The sequence below is a fragment of the Ambystoma mexicanum genome, chromosome 9 (assembly GCF_040938575.1).
Source record: "Ambystoma mexicanum isolate Mex_15411 chromosome 9, UKY_AmexF1_1, whole genome shotgun sequence".
Classification (NCBI taxonomy): domain Eukaryota; kingdom Metazoa; phylum Chordata; class Amphibia; order Caudata; family Ambystomatidae; genus Ambystoma; species Ambystoma mexicanum.
The window spans coordinates 679,191,194-679,215,855 of NC_090931.1; the positions used below are offsets into that span (position 1 = coordinate 679,191,194).

Below are 24,662 nucleotides of genomic sequence, written 5' to 3' on the forward strand. Positions count from 1 at the left end.
TGTGTTGGGAAAGTCCTGTGCCTCAATCTGTGTTCGTCTTCCGGTAGCAAGTGGGTTTCTTACACTCACACCACTGAAGCCTGTAATTCCCCCAGCTGTCTCATGATGGACCTTCTTTTTATAGGGGAGTTTAGCCCTTGAACGTTAAGCGTAACAAACGTCAGGTCGGCCATATTCGGGGTCAGACATCATATGATTAATCCGCCTCCTTTCCACTTGAACCCTTGGACACCGCATGTATGTAACTTTATTCTCAACCGCAATTTGTGTTTTGTATGGAATTCTTTCCCCTTCCCATATCCCAACTTCCCCAAACATCATACCAAAAACAAGTAACATTAATTCTCAAACAATTAAAAATTCACCAGGAATTAACTTTCCCAGGAATTAAGGGTTCTGTGCTCTCTTTCCAGCCCCCCCTCCAGGCCCTCTGACTCTCTCCTCTCTCCAGCCCAGTCGCCTCCATCTTCACGCTCAACCCAACCTCTTACCCTCAATAGGGTGACCCATTAGTGAAAGTTAATCTGCCCTCTTCTCGGTTATTACCTCCATAGGGCCACCCTTCAGCTTCTTTCTTCCAAATGCTAATAGGCAGTCACGATTCAAAGCTTACAAGCAGCACTTTACTCTTTTATATGGAATCATCACCCCGAGTTTATCTCCTTATGTACTTTTGTATAGCCCCGTAAGTGTGATTGTGCTGGTTTCCAATGTTCTCTCTCCCGAGTCTCGCTATCTAGGGTGATCCGACAGGGACCTCCTTTCGGTAGTGCTTTTTTTCCCCTCCATGTCCCTCAAGAGTTCTTCCCATTCTTCTTTTGTGATTGTGTATCGCTGTCCCTCCCAGTTAAAGCAGAGTCCGTTCGGGAAGAACCATCGGTATTAAATTGCCTTGTTCCTTAACCAGTCCGTCACCACTCGCAACCGTTTCCTCTTCTGTAATGTGGCTTGCGCTAGGTCCTGATAGAGCTGAATGGTTGTTGTCCGGAATCAGATGGGTTCTGCCTTACGAGCTGCCTTCATGATGTCTTCTTTTAGTTGATACAGGTGTACTCTGGTTAGCACATCTGGGGGTCAAATTCCTATTGATTTGATAGGTGGAGTAGACCCTATGGGTTCTGTCCAGAATTATGTCCCTCATCGTCTGGCCCCAATATTTGTCGAAATAGTTCAATTACTGTTCATTGAAGCTCAGAGTCTGGGATTGATTTTGGGCATGCCTCGAATTCGTTTATTTTTACTCCTTGATCTATTTTCGGCATCCTCTTGTTTGTTTTGGATACGGTCTAGTTGTTGCTCTAGTTCCTGGACTCTTCTGGACAGCACATCCTTTTCATGTCCTTGTTCTGCCAATGTCGTTTCTGCTTCATCCACCCGCTTTTCCACTGCTATGATCCCTTTATTGAGATCAGCTATTGATTTGGCAAGGTCAGAGGCACTATCTCTAATCTCTTTTTTAAGCATCTCTTTTTTAAGCATCTCCAGCAGGTCAGATTTGCGTAGCGGTGGGTTCTCTTGTGTCAGTTTGCCTTCTTGGATAGGAGAGTGTACCTGCGCAGTTGTCTGCTGTAGGGTGCGTTTCTGGGTGTCTGTGGCTTGCATAAGTGCCTGGATATCTCCAGAGGACGAGCCTTTCTGCTTCTGCCCCTGTTTGGACATGTTTGATAAAGAAGAGACGCAAGAGTCAAAAATCAGCTTACACCAGAAGCTTAGATACAGTAGGACCTTCCAGGTTCCTTGCCTTTGGAGTTCTCACTAATTAACGTGAGTCTTGCGAGCCTTGTATGTGGGCGCTTCCAAACTTTGTGCTCTATGGATCGTTACTTCACTTGGTGCATTATTGCAGTATGGGATCCCTTTCAGCTTCTCAGTGAGGGATTTTACGTGCTGCCTTTAACCTTTACCAGTTGCCGTGGGTTTAGTGCCCTGTCTCCCTTTATTTCTGCTTGGGTGTATGATATTGTTCCAGCTTCTCCTGAAACGCTGTATTCGCTTTGTGCAGAGCCTTGCAGGGCAATTTGTTCCTTTACCCAAAGCGGGTTTCATCTGCTGGGTGTAGGGCCCTTAGTGTATATGGCAGTTGAGGGCTTCCTTTTAAACCTCAGGGCCTTCTCTTACTCATTCCTTGACCCCCTCCGCTCTCTCCAGCAAAGCTCCTCCCCCAAACGCGTGCTTTAAATGGTAGGCACTGCACTGCTCTACCGTGCAATCATACGTGGCTATGCAACCCCCTTCTGTTTCTTACTCCGGGGAGTGAGCCACGGCGCACCCGTAGTCCTCTACGCCTAGGGCTCGCCACTGCACCTCCGCCGCAGTCACTACACTCACCCGGTTCATCGCGTGTTTGCTGGGCTGTGGGCGTTCCTCCACTGCGGCTGCCGTTTATCCGCCTCCCTTCCAGCCGCATCTATTCCCTTGCGTGTCCGCTCATGCGTTCTGTGGCCCCTCCTTGGAGCTCGCGCATTGGCTCTCTAAGCGTACCGCTTCTGTGCTGCTGCAGTCGGCGCCTCGTTGATACGCATCGAGGGAGAGAGCGGCAGCGAGCCGCGGATCACTCCGACTCTGCTATGGCGCCGACTTGTCAATGCGACCCAGGTATGCGATGGGTTCTCCGGGTGTTCGGTGTGCCACTCCTCATGGGTGGCGCCGCTTAGATACTGCATGAACTTGGATTGTTGCTACGTACCTTCTTCCCCCCCATGAAGCCAGTGGCGGCCGCCATTTAGGCGCGAGGTCCGAATGCAGGAACCGACCGAAAAATTGCCTGCAACTTCTTTTCCATGTTATATCACTGCCGCATTGCGACATCTTCAGGTGCCTGAAGTGTTCGTAGCTGTGTGGGTCATTTTTGCTGGATTATCGGTGCGTCCAGAGGGGTATAAGGGCCTCAGGGTTTCACGGAATCACAGAGCTTAACGAGGAACCATCCGTCCAGGTCCTCGGCTGACCACGCCCCCGCTATACTCGTTTTTTTAAGGAAACATTAATTTATGTCAGTTCGTCAAAAAAACAGAGTAATAGCTGCCTTCAGAAGTAAGCGCCGTGAGAAATAAGCGAAGAAAAGCCTTGTTGAGACTTCAGATAAGCACATATGAAAACATCTTCTTTCTTTTCTTTTTACAAGTTCATTCTTTAAATACCTTTTTGTTTTGCAGATCTTTGGAGAAACTGTGGAAGAAAATACCTTCGGACGATGCGGGACTGCTGAGGAAAACTTTAGGAAGAATACGCTGTGACAGCGGATGAAGGCTGCTGAGAGAAGAAATGCTGTGGCTGCGACAGAGCTTCTGACAGGAGCTGCGGAGACTTTGAATATTACTGCAGACTGAGGAAAATTCTTGCAGAACTTCGGTTCGGTAAGTCTTTACAAATGTTCTACTATTCTGTTGATTTTGCTATAGAACTAATATCTTTGACTCGTTTTCTATTTACAGGTTCTGTCAGATCGCTGGAAGCGTTACCCACTGTCAGCAGAGAAGACGTGAAGCGAGAGCTACTGCGGAGACGGGACTTAAGTAGCCCCCTCTGCTACAGGTGTACAATGCACTGCGAGTTATCTAATGGGAATAGCGGCGGCTATGTTGAGGATAGGGAGATAATGTAAGTGTAATGAGCCTATGGGTATAATGCTAAGAGTGATGTAAATGCCTCTTGCGCCAAGCTTGAAACCACTGTTGACCCACTGATGGAAATGAAGTTCCCTGCCTCCCAAGTATTTCTGAATGGGATCTGTATCCCTGTGCTGGGATCATGACATTTCAACTGAAGTGTCCCCGAATACCACCGGTGGCCTGGCAGGAAAACCACGTCCCTCAGCTGTTGCTGGCGGTTCGGGCCATGCTAAGAAAAGGCGCGATAGACTCGTCCCGAAGAGGCTCCGGAGTGTACTCAAGGTACTTTCTCGTCCGAAAGAAGACCGGGGGCTGCAGGCCCCTTCTCGACCTTTGTCGACTGAACAAATACATCAAGTCCCAAAAATTCCGGATGGTTACTCTTCAGCACGTGCTCGGAAAGCTGGAAGAGGGTGACTTCCTATCGTCGTTGGACTTAGAAGATGCATACTTCCACGTCCCCATTCACAAAGGACACCGGAAGTTCTTGTGTTTCGTGGTGCAAGGGAAGCACTACCAATTCAAGGCCTTTCCCTTTGTATTGAATTTGGCGCCAAGCGTCTTCACCTAGTGCCTGGCGCCAGTGGCGGCGCAGCTGCGACTACAGGGATTCACGTCTTCCCTTATCTGGATTACTGGCTCATCCGGGCTGGCATGAAGGAGATTGCCGAGAAACCACACGGCGAAGACCGTGCGCCTGTTGATGGAGCTGTGGTTCTCAGTGAACTATGCAAAGTCCTGCTTGATTCCATCGCAGGACGCGCTATTTCTGAAATCCCGACTCAACGCAGTGTCGTGTCCGGCGTCTCCGTCGGAGGAGAGGATGATGGCCATCTTGGTCAAAGTACAACGACTGTTGGCCCTGAAGATCGCAAGGGTGAGGTCCATCAAGTCTCTGCTCGGCATGATGGCGTCATGCATATACCTCATTCGGCTACGCAGGCTACGGATGCGTCCGCTACAGGAGTTTCTCGACACCCTTTGGATAAAGGATCAGGAAGCTTCGAGGACAAGATCACACTCGACTAGAGTTTCCGTTGATCCATACAGTGGTGGTGAGTTTGCGCACATCTGTCCGGAGGTGTGGATTTCCAGACCCCACCTCACCAGGAGACTGTCCAGATGGACGCCTCCCTGGAAGGATGGTGAGCTCACACCGGAAGTCTTCACGCAAGAGGCCTGTGGCTACCGAAGGAGAAGACATTGCATATCAACGTGTTGGAACTGCGGGCAGTGTTTTGGGCCCTCAAGTCTTTCCTTCCATCCCTCAAGGGCAAGGTGGTGCGGGTCTGCACGGACAAAACTGCCACAATGTTTTACATCAGGAAGCAGAGGGGCACCAGATCCCCCGGCGCTCTCCAAGAAAGCGCAGGACCTGTGGCACTGGGCCGCCACCCAGGGGATGTTCCTCATCCCGATTCATCTGGCATTAGTGAAGAACACCGTCGCCGACTCGTTCAGCAGGGAGCTGCTCTCTTGCGACGAGTGGGAGCTTCGGCAGGACCAAGTGGATCACCTTTTCCGCAGATGGGGCAATCCCCAGATCGATCTATCTGCAACAGTGATGAACACCAAGTGCCGGAGGTTCACCAGCAGGTTTCCCCAGGCGGGGAGCATTGGGCCGCATTCTCATTCCCCTGGGACGGCCTGTTTCTGTATGCGTTCCCTCCTTTGTCGTTGCTTCTTCGACTAGTCATTCAACTCAGACGGTCCTGGTGCAGGATGATCCTCGTTGCACCGCTGTGGCCGAGGCAGATATGGTACCCAAACCATCTCGACATGTCAGCGGCCCCTCCAGTCAAGCTGCCGGTGGTCGCAGATCTTCTCACCAGGGAAGGAGGCACACTCCTGCACCATGACCCAGGATTGCTGAATCTGAAGGCCTGGCTCCTGCAGGATTGGAATTCGGGGTTACAACCTTCAAGCGGACTGCAAGAAGGTGCTTGCCAAGACCAGGTCATCGTCCACTCTTAAATGCTACGAACCTAAATGGAAGAGGTTCGCCGTTTGGTGCAGTGCAAAGATGATCGACTCTCTGCGGGTCACGGCTCCGCAGGTGCTGCCATATTTGCTGTCATTGCCAAAGGCAGGACTGGCCCATGCTTCATCAAAGTTCATCTAGCGGCTATCCCCCGCTACACCATATCTCCGGGACGGTCATCGCTATGGTCACACCGTCTGGTTAAGGAGTTCATTAAAGGACTGTTCCGTTCGTTCTCGCCGGTGAAGGCTCCAGCCCCGTCGTGGGAACTCAATGTGGTGCTAACTAGGCTCATGGGCCCTCCATTCGAAACCTATGCAGACAGTTGCACTGAACTTCTTGCTGTGGAAAACAGCGTTCCTCGTGGCTATCACCTTTGCATGACGAGTGGGTGAGATTCAGGCCCTGTCCTGTAAGCCACCTTATTTGAATTTTCCCAACACAAGGCTGGTGCTGCAGACGCACCCCTCCTTCATGCCCAAGGTGCTGTCAGACTTTCATCTAAATGAGCCCTTGGTGTTGCCTGTGTTTTTTCCGACGCCTTTGTCGCCGGCCGAGAGGACTTTGCACTCGCTGGATGTGGCTAGAGCGCTGTAGTTCTACATGGACCGCACAAAGAGTTTCCGGAAGACGTCACAACTTTTTGTGAACTTTGGCCTTGTGAACCAAGGGATGGCCATCTCCAAGGCTTCCATTTCCAGGTTGCTCTCCGGCTGCATCACCCATTGTGACCGGTTGGCAAACCGACCGTTGACTGGCCGTCCGAGAGCCGTTTCGACCAGAGCGATCGCTGCAACTATGGCGTTCCTGTCTGGTGTGCCCCTGCTGGACATTTGCAGGGCTAATACGTGGAGGTCGATGCACACCTTCACAAGATTCTACTGCGTCGACAGGGATTCCAGGGAGGAGTCCAGAGTCAGGCAGACAGTGCTGCGCAACCTGTTCGCTTGAAGGTGAGCCTGGTGAGGAGGTGAGAGATGCTTATGATGAGCCTTTGCCACCTCTCGTGGCTGTGCATGTGTGTACTGCTATGTATTATTTATTCATGAGCATGTGAATCCATGCCAGACCCCATGCTGGAGAAGGAACAAGTTACTTACCTGTAACTGTTGTTCTCCAGCATGGGTCTGGCATGGATTCACATGCGAACCCTCCCGCCTACCCCTCTGCGGTTCTTCTCTTGGTCCTACTGCCACTTTACGTGCTACCAAATCTGAAGATGGCTGCCAGAGGAAGGGTTTAGGTAGAGGGCAGTAATTGGCTGGGGCAGTATGACCCAGAGCTCAGTGATGTTTTTTTAGGAGAAAGACAGTTCAGAAATGAAACTGAAACTGATTTTTTCTTTACTGAGAATTCCCAGCCTGACGACGGGGAATATTCATGAGCATGTGAATCCATATCAGCCCCCCATGCTGCAGAACAACAATTACAGGTAAGAAACTTGTTCCTTTCAATCCCGGATCCGCGCTTGAAACCGATCATGGGATTAAGCGTGTTATAAAAAACCTGCACTTGCACAATCCAAATGTACAAGGCCTACTAGGATCGCCCCCCCCCCCCCACCTTGCCTTGCTGCGCCTTAAGACACGTCTATAGGCGCATAATAAATGACCAGTAAAATAAAATTTCGGGTGTGCATTTTGGAGTGAATCACAAGGTGGAACCCACTCTTTGATCAAAATAACTGGGAGCTGGTTGTTGGCTGTTATTGCACTTATGCATGATTGAGATCTTAATCACATTTTCTGGTTGAGATTTTATTTTGGCTTAGCAAAACTAGGCAATGTGATTAAAAAATTGACCCAATATGAAATTTAGAATTTACAACACCTCAGTCAAGTGTTAATCACATTTTGGGGCTTTCTGCCATTTTACACTGTCGCATAGCAGTTTACACTTCCCCTAAGTCACCCCCAATACCAGGGGAAGTGGAAGTGGTATAGAGGGTGAGGTAGCAAAGGTAGGGGACGTGCCCCCACCCTGTTAAAAAAAATAAATGCTGCAATTCACATTTGTACTGACTGCAGAACAATCACAGCAGATGGAAATAGGTCAGTTGATCATAAGTGTAATGCTAAGTATTATCACCCATTCATTCACTATGTTTCTGGGCATCATTTTAGGAACTTGGATGAAAGTGTTCCCTTTTTTCTTGTATTACATTACTACTTTTGGAGTGCTCCCGTATGCACTCCATCACACATACATGCATTTGCTTTTCTACTTGATGGGAAAGCAGCAATGCTAGCTCCTTGTGCTCCAGAAGTAGCTGCTTCTTTTTTAGCTGAGGTCCAACAGCCAGAGGCTACTTGTAGCTCCTTCACATCAACCCTTTGTTTTGTTCTTCCAGCATCAAGTATGACTTGAATGTGAGCGACATATAGAACAATTGGACTGTATTGGCACGCGTTACACATTGTACCTGCATTATAAGGACTCTCCAGGTATTTTTAGACACTTGAGCACCAGTCATTTGCCCACAGTAGACTTGGGAGATTTGGTCTGCCCAGAAGGCGGACACACAACTCTCATTATCCTGTTGTAGGCAAGTTGTGTCTAATGTGTACAATTCCCAGCGCTATGCGAAGCAAAGCGTGGGGAAGAGGCTACATTTTGATCTTGCTGCTTTTGTTTTTGAGGAATGTAATTTGGCACCGTTGCTGCTTTGGAAAATAACTTAGCCAATCAAATGACTTGCTTGGAATGTTCACAGAATTGAGACCGCAGTGATTACCAGGCCCGCTGCCAAGCTGCGCGCAGAAACCTTCTGTGCATGCCTCATTATTTCCAAGTGATTATTTGTGCTCAAGTCTTGTTCAGCCTCTGTGACTAACCCTGTTTAAAGCCTGAAATGGGGACGTCAACAGTTATGTATTGAACAGGATCCATGCACTGGCCCTCCGTGTAATGCTTGCAATTAGGCAAAGTCAGAGCTGACTAATTGCCATCTCTTTGACTCTGCGTTTCCCTTGTCAATTCCTTTGTCAGTTCTCATCTTTTATTTCTAGTGGTTTTAGTTTGCATGTAAGGTGTGGTTGGTCTCTGTTGGCACATCCCACCCAGGAATTATTACATCATTAGAAGATGCCAATCATGCAGGTGTGGATCTCCATTCTTGCATGGAGGTTGAGTGGATGCTGCATTGGCGAATGTGGAATAGAAGCCTCCACGAGCATTTCCTAATGTTGCTCTTTGATTCTCCCACTTTTGCAGGTGCTGGAGGACAGTATGATCTTCTCATTGGCGGGATGCGTGATCACAGCTAACTGTAAGTAAGGGCTTCTTGCAGGCCACCATACACCTACACGTTTATGCTTCCAACTCCATTTACCAGTGGCTTGCATCCAACAGTTCTGACTTTTATATGGTTGCATGAATAAATGCTCCTATCCCCATGTTGCAAATTCACAAAGAAGTGGCCCAGCTTGGCAGTGCTCTGTATGCATAGATCAATTTTGCGCATACTGTATAAATGGACAGCGTGAATCCAGGCCGACGTGCCAAGAGAAAGAATGAAAAATTACAGCACCGCTGTGGGCAGGCTCTTGTGTTCCTGGTTGCAGCCATCAATGTGCTGGAGCTCAGCAGCACCCCGCACGGCGGCTCTTGCGGCGGAGTGATTAAAATAGGATGATGCATTGGCAAACTCCAACTCCTACGAAAAGTGAGCGGTTCTCTTGGCAATGCAAAAGTATTTTGGTGGTACTGTATTAGTTTGTTCAAATAAGCATTATTAGTGCTTCTAGAATATGTATTCAGGTTGTTTTATAAAGCTGCAACCATGTTGCGTTGTGGTTACTTCCAATCTCTGCTTCAGTTAAGTATTTGCAAGGGATTAGTGATTCCAAAAACATAAATCCAAGCGCTACTCACTCATTCATATCACTCTCAGTACGTAGAAGCTTGCCTACCCTTTTACTGTTTTCTTCATTCCCTCATTGTAATGTTCTTCTTTTGCCCCTCCTTCCTTGAGGAGAAGATTCACCTATCTGTGCATGCCCATTAAGTGTCTATAATGCTGCCTACTGCACCTGTAGTATGTCCGTGTGCATGCCTGTAGTAGCCCCCCGTAACATGAGGTGAGGCTTTCCCAGTCTGCACTCTCCCACCTATTTTACCCCAGATGCCTGTATTAGTTCCATGTGCACGCCTGAAGTCACCTCCGTAACATGAGCTAGTAACATGAGGTAACACTTTCCCAGTCTGCACTCGCCCACCTATTTTACCGCAAATGCCTGTATAATGTCTGTGTGCACGCCTGAAGTAGCCCCCCGTAACATGAGGTGAGGCTTTGCCAGTCTGCACTCGCCCACATATTTTACCTCAAATGCCTGTATTAGTTTCATGTGCACGCCTGAAGTAGCCTCCATAACACAGGGCTCAAGTCGAGGGTACACGCGGGGGGACGGAGTCCCCCCACTTTATTCAGAGGGTGGACTCAGTCCCCCCAGCTAAAAGAGAAACCTTGGATGTCCTCTTGGAATGTATTAATTAAAGCAGACCTCGGGGTTCAAACTGCAGTCCTCAGGTTTGTAGGCCGGACACTTCACAGCTGCACTGTATAACCTGATCAAAAATAACAAACAACTAAAGGTGAAATGTCCCATTTCGGTAGTGCACGTCCCAGGGAAAACATTTGTATTTGTTCTTGGAGTTTAAAACATGCACACATTTTAATGTTTTCAAAAACACTATTAGAAGAAAATATCCACTCTTGGTTTTGTGTGTGTGTTGAGTTTATGAAAGGCAAATGCCATTTGTCCTGTTCAGTTTGGGTGGTTATGCAAAGCCAATTTTATGAAATGTGCATATTTCACCTTGATATGCTAATTCCTGGTGACGTCACATCCCATTGTGTTTGCTGATGAGTTCCCACACTTAATTTTTCGGACTTGATCGACCAGGTAGTAACATGAGATGAGGCTTTCCCAGTCTGCACTTGCCCACCTATTTTACCTCAAATGCCTGTATAATGTCCGTGTGCACGCCAGAAGTAGCCCCCTGTAACATGAGGTGAGGCTTTCCCAGTTTGTGCACCCTCGCCATCTTGGCTGTAACCAAAATGCTTGTTCTTGCACCTCACGGTCTGACTCTGCACTTTCTGTAAGTAGCGCCTAGATGCCTCAGTGCGCTGAAATAAATGCGTAAATTAATAAATGAAGATGATGTTGTCATGAATAGAATGTTTAATCTACAAGGCACAGAATAAATGTAGACTTTCTTTGGGCGGCAGTGCCTCCAGTGTGTTCGGATCCAGGAAGTTAATAAAAGGAGGAACGTGGAAGAGGTCATCATTGGTGATGTGTGGCGCCTAAACAGGGTTGGTGTCAGCTAGAGAAAGGCCAGAATGGAATTCACTAGTGTTTGTTGGCTCCTTATTTTGCAGTAATCTTCCCCTGAGTCACAATGGACAAAGCAAAAGAACCAATAGCATTGTAGGAGTGATTGACTTGCTTTTTGATTCGATGGCTCTTCCTAGCAGTGGCAGATCTATGGAAGGCACAGTCCTTTGTTGAAATGGGTATTGAAAGAGCTGACAACCAATTGTAGCAAATCCCTTTCTTGGGGTCACACAGATCATACTATAGATTATCATGGCAGCTAAGTCAATGAAGATCTCACACGTTTCTTCACAAAATACTGAGAGTTGTGTTATTTGAGCAAGTTCAGACAGGCTGCAATTTAAAGAGAGAGGTGATTCTAGAACTCAAGGTGAAGTTAAGAAAATTCAGCACATATTAGAGAATATTGTTTTACTAGAATGCCTACCATCACAAAGCCAACTGGGGATCAATGCGACACATACACCAGAACATGAAGTTTCAATAGGATTTCTTTTTGAGTAACGCAAGTGTGTGTGTATATAAACTTTATTCGAATAATGCAATACAATTAAAGTATACATGAATAAACACAAAATACAGTCAGAAAAAGTAGGATAAAAAGGTGTCCGTGTGTCCATTCACAACTTTCGCAAGTGCATCATGGGATTACCTTTAGTACATGTGTATGAAGATGCAGAACACTGTGTATAAAAGTATTCGCGATAGACAAAACCCAAGGTTCACTGCAAGTTATTAAGAGATAAAAAGCAGCTTTACATTTCCTGACATTAAAACATTTAAAAATCGGAACTAGATAAAAGGCGTGCAACTGGACACATTGAGGACATAAAAGGTAGGCTTGATTCCTCTTTGCGCAGAAGGGACAACAACTGTTTTATGGCTTGGGTACTAGTTCTTGCAAATAGCAGCCCAGGCTTTTAGGGGAGGTCAACTAAAACGTAGCCTCGTAATGCCCCATAGTTTGTGCCTATGCATAAAACCGTCGAGATGAGGCTGTATACCTTCAGTTGAGATAAATAAGTAGTCTACAGCCTTCGGGTTCAGGGCAGCCTAAGACTCCCTCAACCCTCTTGTAATAACAAATTACTTTGAGGCGAGATGTTTGACCTCCATTTTGGAATATCCAAAGTTAATGATCCACAAAGAGGTGGCTTGAACCGCTGCTAAAGAATTCAAAACATCATTGCACCACAGAATCTTCCTAGCCAAAGGGTAAGAGTCCAAATTTAAATGTTTGAGAGTACTCTTGGCATTAGACCGTGTTGAAAGCAATATCTTAAGCGGTGCTCTATTCCAAGACCAAAAGAGGGTTGAGATGCCCAATTCGATATATAATTTGTAACCCAGGGCACAGTTCGTCAGACCAGCAACCTACAGAAGAAATGATTTGTCTGTAATTCGAGGGGTATTTGAAACTGTCCCTATTGCCTTAACTTGCACATGATAAATATTCGTAATCGTCTGTATTGGGTGACGTTTAAAAGCTGTAGTAAATGTATTAACTGTGCCCACATTTTAGGTAATCTTTCTTGGTGCCGTGCTTATGTGTTCGAAACCCGTTCGTTTTTTTTAGGTCACACCTAAATAGGAAAAAGGAGACTTTCTCAGGTAAAATTTCACTCAGCCCAAATAAACTCATTTTTGTGTTTTTTAGGGCTGAAGCTAACAACCACTTATTTGGTAGCATTGGTTTTTAAATCCAGGTAGGCCATAAAGCCAACATATCTGGTAATCCTCTTTTGTAGGGAACGAAGAGTGAGTCCTGGCAATGAGGGTGTGATCATCCACATATGCCAGCACATGGATTTATTTTTAGACAAAAACAAGTATATCCACGGGGCCCGTCAGACGTGTGTTTTTCTAAGTTATTAATGTAGAATGAAAACGGAAGGGGCGCCATGACTCACTCCTGTCTATTTGAAACCACTGGTGTATTCCGCTAGGCGCCCAATTCTAACGACTAACTTAAGGAAATCAAGTTGAAAGAACATATCACAATGGCTTCTCCTTGGTTGAAACAAGTAAACCAAAACATTGTTACTCAACTGTCTCAACCATTGGGACCGCACTCCTGGCAATCTTTGGGGGATTAGCAGCCACTCCGTGGGGGCTATTCAGCTGTTCCTAGCACTTCTTTTCCACAGGTCCAGCAGCCGTGGTCATCTCCTTCATCCTTTCTATGGGATCTTTGTCCAGGGGTCATATACTGCTGATGTCAAGGTCTGTGTGACCACTGGCATGAGGCTAGGGGCCACTAAGCTTAGGCTCGAAGGTCTCACACTGACTGTTGGCTGGATAAGAGGGAGGGACACCTACCCTAGGAGCTTCCTAACCAACACTCTTCTCTTTCCTCACTCACACCTTTGCCATAAACTTGTTCCTCGGGACCCCACCTTTAATATTGTCTCTCCTCTTTTGTACTCTTAATGGAGTGCTGTTTCCTCCTGGTACCTTTGCCACATGCTCATACCTCCTCCCTTCCACACTGTCCCTCCTACATGGGTAGCGCATCTTGGGAAGCTGCCCGCTTTGGGCCAGCCTGCAACGGCTGCTGTTTCTATTTTCTCTTCCCACCCCCTCCTTTGGGTGTCTCAACCCCTCCTCCGGTCTCCTAATTATTCTAACCAGAGTCTCATACCACCTTTTGGATGGCTCTCCTCCTCCCCACATAGGTATTGTACAATTACTGTGCTGTTTTTTACTGCAAACCCACCCTTCCCTCTCAAAATGTTGACTTTTTAAAATCTATGTGGAGGCTTGGGGGAGGTGGAGGAGGTATAGTATATAATGAACATGGAGGGGGGTGTGCGTGGGATCCCCCCCGCATGTATATGAGGTGAAAAGCGGGTGGATATAAAAGGTTGACATTTTGAGGGTTCGCAATAAAAGCGGCGCAGTAATCACATAGATTCCCCACATATACCTCTTGTCATCTTACTCCTGTGATGGGGCGGCCTACCAAAAAGAACCACACTGACTCCTAAAGTTAAGTTTCAAGGGTGTTCATTGAACTTGGTTATCAGAAGGGCTGGTTCCTTTTTCTCTTCGGGTTGCTCAGAGCCTAATGGGCTGGGAACTTTGGTACTAAGGGCCGGCCCTTTCCTCTCCCCACTTCCCAGATCGGGGGCCCACCCCCCAGCCTCCGGTGTCCCTACCGGGCAGTTAGTCACTACCGATCTGTAGCACCTATCTGTTCTTCTAATTATGACTATATCCCCTAAGCGCTGGCTATCTGTCTCCGTAAGGAACTTCTAACTTCCCCTCTCCTATCGTTTGTTAGGCTCGCCAGGAATAGGGAATGGTGCTGCCTCCCCAGCGTCACGCTCACGTCTTTCACAGCCTCTCGCTCCTGTCCCTTCACTATACTGAACTTTATAACGATTCTCTTCCCACCACGTCTCTGTCCCTCCAATCTCACACGCTGCCTTTTCACCTCCACCCTTCGATCTTACTTCCTTTTCCAACTCCTATTCTTACTACCACTTATATCTCCAACTATTCTTCTGCCTCTATCCCTTCTTCTCCCTCCTTCCACTCTACTCCTCCGCCCCCTACAGATCCTATAATACTAACTCCTCTTTACCCCATACCAATATCTACTCCTATTCTTCCACCCACTTTTGTTCTTGCCGCTACTACCATGACTACTGTTCCCACTCCGCTACTTCTCTACTACATTTTTTGCTCCTAGACACTCTGGCATATGTTGTCATGCTCACCTTGAGATATGATGCCCTGCCCACCCCTCTACTACCAACTAACACTCTATCACTTATTCTTCCCTCGTTGCTCCCGCCACCTACTACTTCTGCCTCCACCGCTACTTCTACTCCACTCTGCCACTACTCCGACTCTACTTCTCACACTCTCCTCTCTCTCACAAACACTCCACAGAGCCCCTCTTTAACAATAGCCTCCGCACTCCAAAACGCTCTCGCCTCCACTGGTCTCTCGGATGTCCTCCACCTCCTGCTGTTCTCACCTAACTAACCCACACTGAAGCATTCACACAGGCTTACTTAAATACCCCACCCCCTGCCAGGATTGGCTACTTACTCTATGCAATCACTTACCTGCCTCCCAAGGGGTGTGATAGAGGAAGGCTGTGGGAGTGCTTAAAAGGACTATAAAGCCTCGCCCCTTTCCAACATGGACCCTACTGGAGTGCTGGGATGCTGGATTCCTTAAGGCCTGCAGGGCCTTTTAAAATAATATTAATATCATCACTGGTGGGGTAGGGGGTGAAGGCCTCTGTGAGGCCTTTATTTATTGATAAATATCCCTAGTGGGCTAGTGGAATTCCAAGACCTTACCTGGGTCTTTTTATTTTTAACATTAGCTGGTGTGTTAGTGGTGACTTGTTTCTGCGCAGGCTCCAGCTGACACTTATCAGCTGGAGCCGTGCTCCTTCACTGGCTGGTGTTGCGATTGACGCAGCACCTCTTGGTGCCGAGTCTCCCTTTGCTACGTCCTGCAGCCGATGTTGCCACGTTCGTGGTATCCCATGACAGGAATGCTGCAGCGGCCACCGGCTTCCTGCTAGATATCCCAGCCACAAGCATCCTTGTCCTGGGGTGGCTGCCCCTCTCGATCCACGGCCCGGAGGCCGTCATCTTTGCCGCTAGGAAGGAGTGAGGAGGGGGGGTTGCCGCATACAGACACCAGTGTTTAGCTGTGGTGGGCTCCCTACCCCCTTTGAGAGGGCCACAACACTGGCCCTCTCATACTCCTTTGAATGTTTTCTCACCTCTTCTTGTTATTCCACCACCTCTCACCCATTTATCTGCACCTCTTCCTTATTCAGCTGTTTTCCACCTCCTCCTCAGTCTGTCCTGTAAGCCACCTTTCACGCTCCACTCTTTCACCTCCTCTCCTTTCCTCTTGCCTCAGCACTCAACCTCTCTGCACATCCACTCTCTTCCCCAGACGCCCACACCGTTCAGCCAACACCTTACCTCCTTATAGGGTCTTGGAATCTTTTCCTGGGCCCTCCTCAATTCCTTGAAGGTGTGGGGAGAATTGCTTAAGGGGTGTGATTGGGCTGCCTGAATTTGCAGGCAGCATTCTGCTTGTGTTGTGGGCTTCTCGCCCATCCTTGTGTGGCTCTGCAACCTGAGCTAATTTCTGAAGCTGTCGCCATCTTTTAGTCCTCTGACATGGATATTGTCTGTTCCAACGAGTGGAGTGCTTTGTAGGGTTTTGGAGCTTGCTTGTCCCAATGATCCTAAATAGATTTCCCTGTGGACAGTGCTCATGAACCTGTGTGATGAGTATTTGGTCATTTAGTCTTTCCCCGTTGGGTATGTTTTCCAGAGGTCTTGGTTAGATGTTTGCTGATCTCTTAAAGAGGTAACGCACCGTGTTGGTGCCCTGTGACAGGTCCCTGCAATGCTCCTGGGGACGTCTGGGGTGAGCCATAGGATCATCCCTGCACTGGCGCTAGGTCCTGCATCCCTTAGCACATAGTAGTACCCTCCACCCACTACCCTTAGGGCCAGGCAGGGCACTTTGTCATAGTACAGAATGTATATTGTAATGTTAGTTTGATTGTCTGATTAAATCCATAAGGTTCTCTCAACAGTACAGCACTATCATATTTCAGTGATAGGTTTCTAAAGGGAATTGGAATAAAAACAACAAGGTTTCCATTTGCTTTGTGAAGGCCAAGAGATATTGGATGGCAAGAGTGTTGATATTTCAGAGGACAATGGCCTGGCCAAAAAATAAATTGGCACCTTTCTTCACTTTGTGATGCCTGGCTAATAGGTTAGTGCTTTTGACAGGAGGACCTGAATGTGACCCGGAACATACTCTATGCACCTGGTAGGACAGACGGACAAATCTGTGTGATGAGTTCCTATTGCACAAAAAAGGGACTCTTCAGTTAAATTATCTTGCTTGCAAGAAAATGGCAGAGAGAGGGACCTCTGCGTAATGAGGAATATGATCCTGGAGACGAGCACCTAACAGTAGCCCGGCACCAGCTTTCTTTTTAAAGACTTATCATCTGGTAGATTGGCACAGATAAATAAAGGCAAGATCCATAATCAAACCTACAATCTAGGAAAAAAATACTGGCCCAAAAAGATCATGGGAGAAAGGCAGATTTTCTTTAAGGACCTGGCCATTACTCTGCACCAAGAATCAGCCACTGCACTGACCTCTGACATCGATGTTGCTGGCTGTTTATTAAGAAGAAAGCAAAGTTCTCTCAAGTAAGTAAGTTCAGGCAGAGTGCCATGCATTCATGTCAATGGCGAGTGTGACGATCCTTCAGATACTGTCCTGTCTCTCCATGGGGGAGCTCGTTTCCATGAGGCTAGGGTGTGAAGCTGCTAACCAATACTCTCCCTAGGGGTGGTAACATGCAGGAGGATCTCATGGAGAGGGACTCCTGTCCTGGGGATAAGGAACTCGATATGCGGGTAAGCCCGTTACAACCTCAACCCCTTTACATCATGCCTGACCAATAAGCTAAAGAATGCTGAACCACAGAAAATCCGGTGCAATAAACCAGGCCAGGCTAGTTTCAATTCTCTTAAGTACATCCTCTGCAACGAACCGATCCTTAAGATTCCCAATTTCAATAAACAGTTAATTCTGCATACTGATGCTTCGAAGGTTGGTCTTGGGGTAGTCCTATCACAAATTAATGATGGGATAGAACATTCAGTCCTCTATGTGAGTCAAACTGTTTCCTCCAATGAATTGGAGGCCCTTGCTCTTAAGTGGACAATGGGGCATCTGCAATATTCCTTTTTAAGTTGCACGTTTAAACAGACCACTCCCCCTAGACCTGGCTTAGTCTATGTAAAGACATGAAACCCCGCATTATGCGCTGGTTTTTTGACTTGCATCCATTCTGTTTTCATGTCTAGCACAGGAAGGGAAGGCAACAGGGAAACATTGTTTTCTTGTCTCGAGTTCCTATCGGAGTAGATGGGGATCCAGAAAGCCTAAGGGGGAAGGGTATGTGATGATCCTTCAGATAGTGTCACTTCTCCTCAGGTGTAGCCCCTCTCGATGGGGCTAGGGTGGTGAGGCCGCTAAACAATTATCCCCCTAGGGTTAGTAACATGCAGAAGGATCTCGTGGAGAAGGACGCGCAGAGGCGTTGCTAGGGGTGGCTGATGGGGCCATAGCCCCAAGTCCTTTGGTTGTAGTCCCAGATAGGAGCTCAGGGACTACAACCCAAAGGCTTGCTAGCACAAGTCCCTACATTAGCGTAACCCCAGATCTTTTACAAACCTATCAACACCCTGGGGACGCGATTGGGAGACACAGCCCCTTAAAACCTCAACGCTGCAGGCTGATGTCGACACGCATGTCCTCTACACATAAGCTCCCATCCAAAACTATGTGTTATTGTAAAATATCAAACCACCTTGATGATATCGGTACCGGGACAGGGTTCGACTGGGACAAGAAATAGGCCCGGACACCCAAAAAGTGCCCTACCCCTCGCCTAAATAAAAAGTGGCCCTCAAGCCATCATCCGGGAATCGCGTCAATTCCTGACTTTACAGAAAATGCACCTTATGGAGGGTTTATGTGTCTGTTACATTACAACACAACTCATAAAATAACATAACTTTGCATACAAGAATGGATCACCATATGTATCATTAATAACTGTGTGTATAGATCCATATTGTCAAATTACTGTGAATGCAAGCACCCGTTCAATGCCAAATGTTAATCCGTTATTGTATAGCACTTATGTTTAAGCTCATTTTTTATAGAAGAAATATGCATACAATATCACCCAACATGTGCTAATATCCCCACAAAAATATTGCCATATTTTTGCGGCGATATTAGGGCATGGCACCTGCGGGGGACATCCCTGTATTGTTTTTAAAGTCGCGGGGGACACCCCTGCAATCCCTACTCCCAAAAACCCCAAATAATATCGCCTATGGCCGTTCCTGACGACCATATATACGGCGATATTTTTGATGGGGATAATATGTAGTGATACCGATTCAAACCTGCAGATCACACACACACATCGCAGCAGCGAGCGCTCAACCCACTGAGTTATCATATCAGCTATAGTAAAATGAGCAATTATCCTCTGGATACCATTAAACTGGTAACTGAGATTTAACAGCAGACCAGTTAAATCTGCAGGTCTGATGCAGATTTGGCCGCATGTGAAGCCTGCTTGCATCTACTTTTCAGGCTTCAGAGGTTGGGGCAAACTAGGGAAAGCGGCGTACTCACAGGACATCCCATACTCTGAGCACTCGTTACCTCATACATGCAAACAAACATCCTGAACAGCAAGTTGTACTCTTCCAACTAAAGTTAAGGACACTTTGTAAAAGCAAACACAGCTGATTGTTTGTTTTAACCCCGTTATTTTCACCAGTATACCTTCTTCCACTGGGTCCTGTAGTTAAAACCTTAATGCCAAACAATGCAAATTTACTAGAAGACACAAGCTGTTCAATGTAAAATTCTGTATTAAAAGTGTCTGTTTCATCGGAGTGAGAATTAAGGAAACCCTTGATTTAAGTATTCTGTTTGTGGCGGGGATCTACATTAATCACCCTATTCTGAATTTCTCTGAACAAGTTAAAGTCGGATTTTAGTACAACCCTACTTTGCATGAAAGGTTTAGCAAACTTCTATTTGTTCAAATGCAAATTCTCATTACGGATCCCTTTGAAGCTCTACACTCCCAATGGAGGAGTTGTACTAGGGTTTGTATTTGGACCACTCTGTCTTTTGGAAAGTGGCAGGCTGTGTTTTCTCCATCAGTTATCAAGGTTCCTTCTCCCCCTTCAACTCCCCATAATATTCTTTTCATAAGGAAGCACAGAAGGACCTTTTGGGAATAGAAATGTCCACGCGCTCCTCGTTTGCAGGTTACTCCCGCGTGGATAGAAAGTCTGATTATGTGCCAACGTGGACGGTGGCTTGGCATTGTGTTGGAGCCACTTTCTTTACGTTCGAAAGAAACGTAAAGGAGTACCTTTCCAGTGGGAATAGAGATGATATTATAGACATATTCTACCCCAGCAGCACAACATAGGCAAGTCACTTTCAAACCACACTGTTTAGTGAACCTATTTAAAGCTCCAGCCGTCACTCAGAAGCACAGTAGTGAGATGCGTACTGGTATCCGCCCCATGCAAAGCACACTGTTTAGTGAACCCCTTTAGAGCTCCAGCCATCGCCCAGAGGTTCCATGCACCTTTTTCTAGGTTAGTTCCTATCGTTAGATGTGAATCTGCTTTGTAACCAAAGGCATTGCCATTGCAGCAGGCGAAAACAACCAGACTGGTGCAATTATGTGGCGTTAAACACATTTTATTTACTGGATAGGCAGTTTCCTATCACTGATTTCGTTTTCAGTACAGATTCTAACATTTCCATTACGGTATCTGGTATTGTGCCAGCCACAATGATGTGATAAATGTACATATCTGAAACTCACACATATGTGAGTTGGTCAGTGGGGGAGAAGAAAGGTGATTTAGTGGCAACCTTGATGACAGTTGAAGCAGCAAACATGCCTTATAGTTTCAGTTTCTCGACGTGTTTGACCATGTATGCATGGCATAATTTTCATGTTTCTGATCTTTATTTTGCAAAAGCGCCTAGAAGTGATTCACTTTAAAGAGTTGCTCTATAAAAGTCATCATTCAACTGTGAGTGCTTGGGATCATTGTTTAGTAGTGTATGAATACTGGACATTTGCATGTCACATTCATGCATCACATGACCTTGCTCCGCCAAGTGTAACCAAGATGTCTTTTCAGATGTTACTACTACCATCCGCCCTATTTCTTCCTTTATCAGCTCCCTTTAGACACAAGGATTTTGTCAAGTGACCGAATAGACAGAGATGGAATGTCTTGTGATGATCGTAACCGAGACAACGGCAGAAAAAACATGCTATTACTGCAATTTGCGAAAAGCAAAATACATAGTCCAAAATGGATGCTTATTCAGGTGCCTAGGAAAGCGCCTCAAAGACAGGGGACACCCGAGGACCAAGTGGGGGGGGGGGAGGGGGCTGGGACTCCGACCTGAGTGCCGCTGCTGAACCTGGCAGAAGGGACAGTTCCTTACCTTACCGTCTTGTTGGAGTGATTAGCATCCATATTATTCTCCACAGAATCAACAAGAGCCGCTGGCTGTCCCGGGCCAGCAGAGCACAGCCCTTCCCTCGACTCCCTTCCCTGCTATGTGGGGGAAGGGGATGCAGGCATTTTCGTCCATGCTGCTGCATGTGGTGTACTCCTCAGCCTTTCTTGCTCCCCGCCCGCGCTTCGGGCCACGAGCTGAGAGTGGAGTCCTGTTAGCTTGCTTGTTGCAAATGCAATGAATCGCAACAAAAGACTCTCCTTTTGTGATTCGTTGCATTTGCAACCACTGGCGCCACGCTGGATCGGCTCAGGGCCCAGGGCACTGCCAGGCCACCAGGCCTACGTGATGCATTCATCAAAGAAAAGTAACACTTGCCTTCTTTAATGCATCTGCTGTGCCGCAACGAGGCGCGAGCTGGCTGCTGAGCTGGCTGCTGAGCGGGCTGCAGCCCGCAGGTAAGCCAGCCAGCCCTGAGCCAAGATTGTAACCTGGCACCCCGCCGTCAGCCCACATATATAGACCGGGCCTCGGATCGGCCTGGCCACGTCCCGAATGGCCAACGAGCCTGTCCAACCCTGTGCAGGGTTGAAGATGTGCTTGAGAACGCTATAATCGAGCGAGAGGAATGCTCGATCAGATGCTGTCAATTGGACTGACATTACGCTGGGGCCGTCCCTGCTATGTAAACTGAACAGCAGAGAAGGACTGTGTTCTTCATCTTCTGACCCATCCAGAAGTGGCCCGTGCAGTTCTGGTATGCTGAGAACTGTTGTACATCCAGAAGGAGAACCCGCCGAGCGAGGTGGCCGCATCAAAGCCAGTTAGACTGAACCTGTCCTTTGGGAGACTGCAGCAAGGCACGTCTCCAAATTTAGAGGGAAACAAACAGTGGGACACCCGAGAAGCCTCTTGCAAGTCAGCTGGGAGCCGGTGCAAGAGAAGTGGAGAGACGTAACAGTGGTGGCGTAACCTGCAGTAGGTGGACTGTCTGGTCTGACAATAGAGCCGAGAACGGCTACCGTAGCCTATAGCAGCGCTGTGTAGGTGAATGTAGGGAGAGTGCAAGAGACAGTGATGGTGGCGTGTTGTGGGTGGGCCGAGGGGTCCGACAATTGCGCAAAGACCGCCAGCAGTAATTGGTCGTGCAGAGAAGCAGGCCACAGTAGTAGTGGAAAAGAAGAAGTTGAAGCAGAGATAGTGGATCCGCGACCCCTTACTAAGCCAGTGCAGAGTTCCCCGGGAGAAGGTAGCGGTAACAATTATAAGTCTGGGGGGTGGCCTGGAAGAGGCGAGACTCTAAGCCATAAAGAAGCAGATGAAGTAGTGAATCACTTTGAAGCACAATTCATTGGACAGTTCCAAAAGAGTGTGGTGCTGGAGAGTCGAGAGGGACTCAGGGAGCCTCTTCATCATCCCAAACGGGGGCAGAATAAAGAGTGTAAAGGGAGTTGATTTTGCTGAAAGCTATAAGGAACATTGGGGAACCAGCTAGGAGAAGGGAGTCGTTCTCATAGCCCCACAAGGATCCTGTAGTATTGTTTTTTGTTGTTGTGAATTATGAAAAGCCTGGTATGTTAATGGATCTTTTACTTTGAGAAAACTTGGTGCTTTGGGACACTTTACTTCCCGGAGAAGGGAGTCATTCTGCTGGGTCACGATCAGACCCTGAACTTTATTATCGTTTATTGTAGTGACGGGGATAGTGTAGGAGCTTTTTGACTGGGGCGGTGCCTTTTTGATTTGGACTTTCAGGACTTCCTGACTTGCACCAGAGTTTCATTAGTTTAGGTAGGGAAACCCCATTAGAGTTAAGGATGGATAGGTTTATTTTTTTTTTAAATAAAATATAACAATCATCATGACACCACTTGGTTAGTCCCTTCATTCCTTGTCGCCACACCAGGCATCTTCTGCAAATCTATACATCTAGAGTGGTCTTGAGTCAATTTATTCTCTCATCCATATCAACATGGAGGGCAGTTGTGCAACTCTATGAACCTAGAAAATGGTTTCAAAATTAAATGCTGTTGATTGGATGTTCTGGGTGAGGTTTAAAAGAAAACATTTGCACCAATCCTGGTCCAATCTTGATAAGCGGTTCGTTGTATTTGGAAGTGCTGTGTCTACTGGTTAACTGAACCAAAAGAATCAGACCTTCGATGCCATCATGCCGATTTGGAGTTGAAACCTAACCCGATGAGGATGAATTTAACCTGATGAGATGGAGCAAATGGCGAACCTTTGATTAAGTTCTGGATCTCGTGTACATCCATCTCAAAATGTTAGGCTCAAATGCCTACTTGAGATTAGAGTCATAACTTTCTGGGCTACGTGGTATAGTTTTCATGCTTAATGGGAAAACCACTGTGTGTTTCAAGCATCACCCTGATGATAAATGAATTACTCAACAAGGTAGTGGGACAGTTTTATAGGTCCAAGCTCTTGAACAGGGAAAGATGGCGGAGTCTTTGTGAAGAACAGACACAGGTACTTTCTGCAATAATCTGGCACTAGTCTGCCTTGGATATCAAGGAGAAGGAAGAGCTCAGCTCCCAGTAGAGTTGATGGTCGCCAGTTGCTTCTTTTCTTTACCTATCATTTTTGGAGTAGTCCTATTTCTTGTGCGGCCTTATACCATAACATTACAATATCATATGAACAATTTAGGCATGGCTTTAAGTGGGCAGGCCCCATCATGCTTTTAAAATCCACCTGAAGAATGATTCCTGCCGGGGTAAGTCTTTCTTGGTCGTTGATGAAGCTTTCCAAATGAGGTGGCGATCCACATGGACATTCTAACCATGTACCCTATCCAGTACTCTTAGGTCTTCCAATGGAGTTTTCAGGCGACCACCTTACCTTGATTTGCGGGTAGCCCAGGAGCTGTAGAGCTGTAGAGAAGGGGCTGGTCCTATCTGAAAGTCAGAGTTCCCCGGTCAGACGGAGCGCTAAGGCTACCAGAAAGGCCAGGTCCTAGGAAAACCCTTCACAATGCAGGTTCTTGATAATGCTGGCAGCCAAGTGAAACAAACAGGAACCAGAGGCGTTGCTATTGGAGTGAGGAGGACTGAGGGGTATTTTGGTTGTAGCCCTGGATAGAAGCTCAGGGGCTATAACAAAAAGGCTAGCTAGCACTGAGTGCTGACATTTCCAACATTAGCATAGCAGATCTTTTCCAGACCTAGCAACACCCCTGACAGGAACAATTCAGGCACAAAAGGCTGAAAAGAGAAGCAATTGGGTGCGAGTGCTGGAGTCGAGGAGTGAAGCAATTGAAAGCATCAATCAGGATCATGAAAAGGAGGAGGATTCCAGAAAAACGACAAAACATAAACCAGCCAGGAGGCAGTTTAAAAGAAGAAAGCAAGAAGGTCCAGGGCACACGGACAACAGATTCACTTTTCTTAACAAAAGTATTTTTATTTTAAATGTTAGGATGGACTAAGGCCTAACTTGCCCTATGCTAAAGTGGGATTTTCCCTACCTAAAGAAACTAACCTGAGTCTGTGTCTGTAAATTCAACTTAAGTCTGTCTGTGTCCAGAACCTATACTTGCCCTCATAACTAAAGATATACAATGTGCACGGATGTCCGCCCTGAAAGAAACAGTGTTCAAAAGTAAAG

General features: G+C 47.1%; 1 protein-coding gene across 1 annotated transcript in view; it reads left to right on the top strand.

Moving 5' to 3' along the window:
• The window catches only part of CYP20A1 (cytochrome P450 family 20 subfamily A member 1), a 516,898-nt gene that overhangs the window by 358,381 nt on the left and 133,855 nt on the right, over positions 1-24,662 (top strand). The window contains exon 8 of the mRNA XM_069615523.1: positions 8,806-8,860. Within this exon, the coding sequence (XP_069471624.1) occupies positions 8,806-8,860 (55 nt within the window). The remainder of the gene's footprint in view (positions 1-8,805; positions 8,861-24,662) is intronic.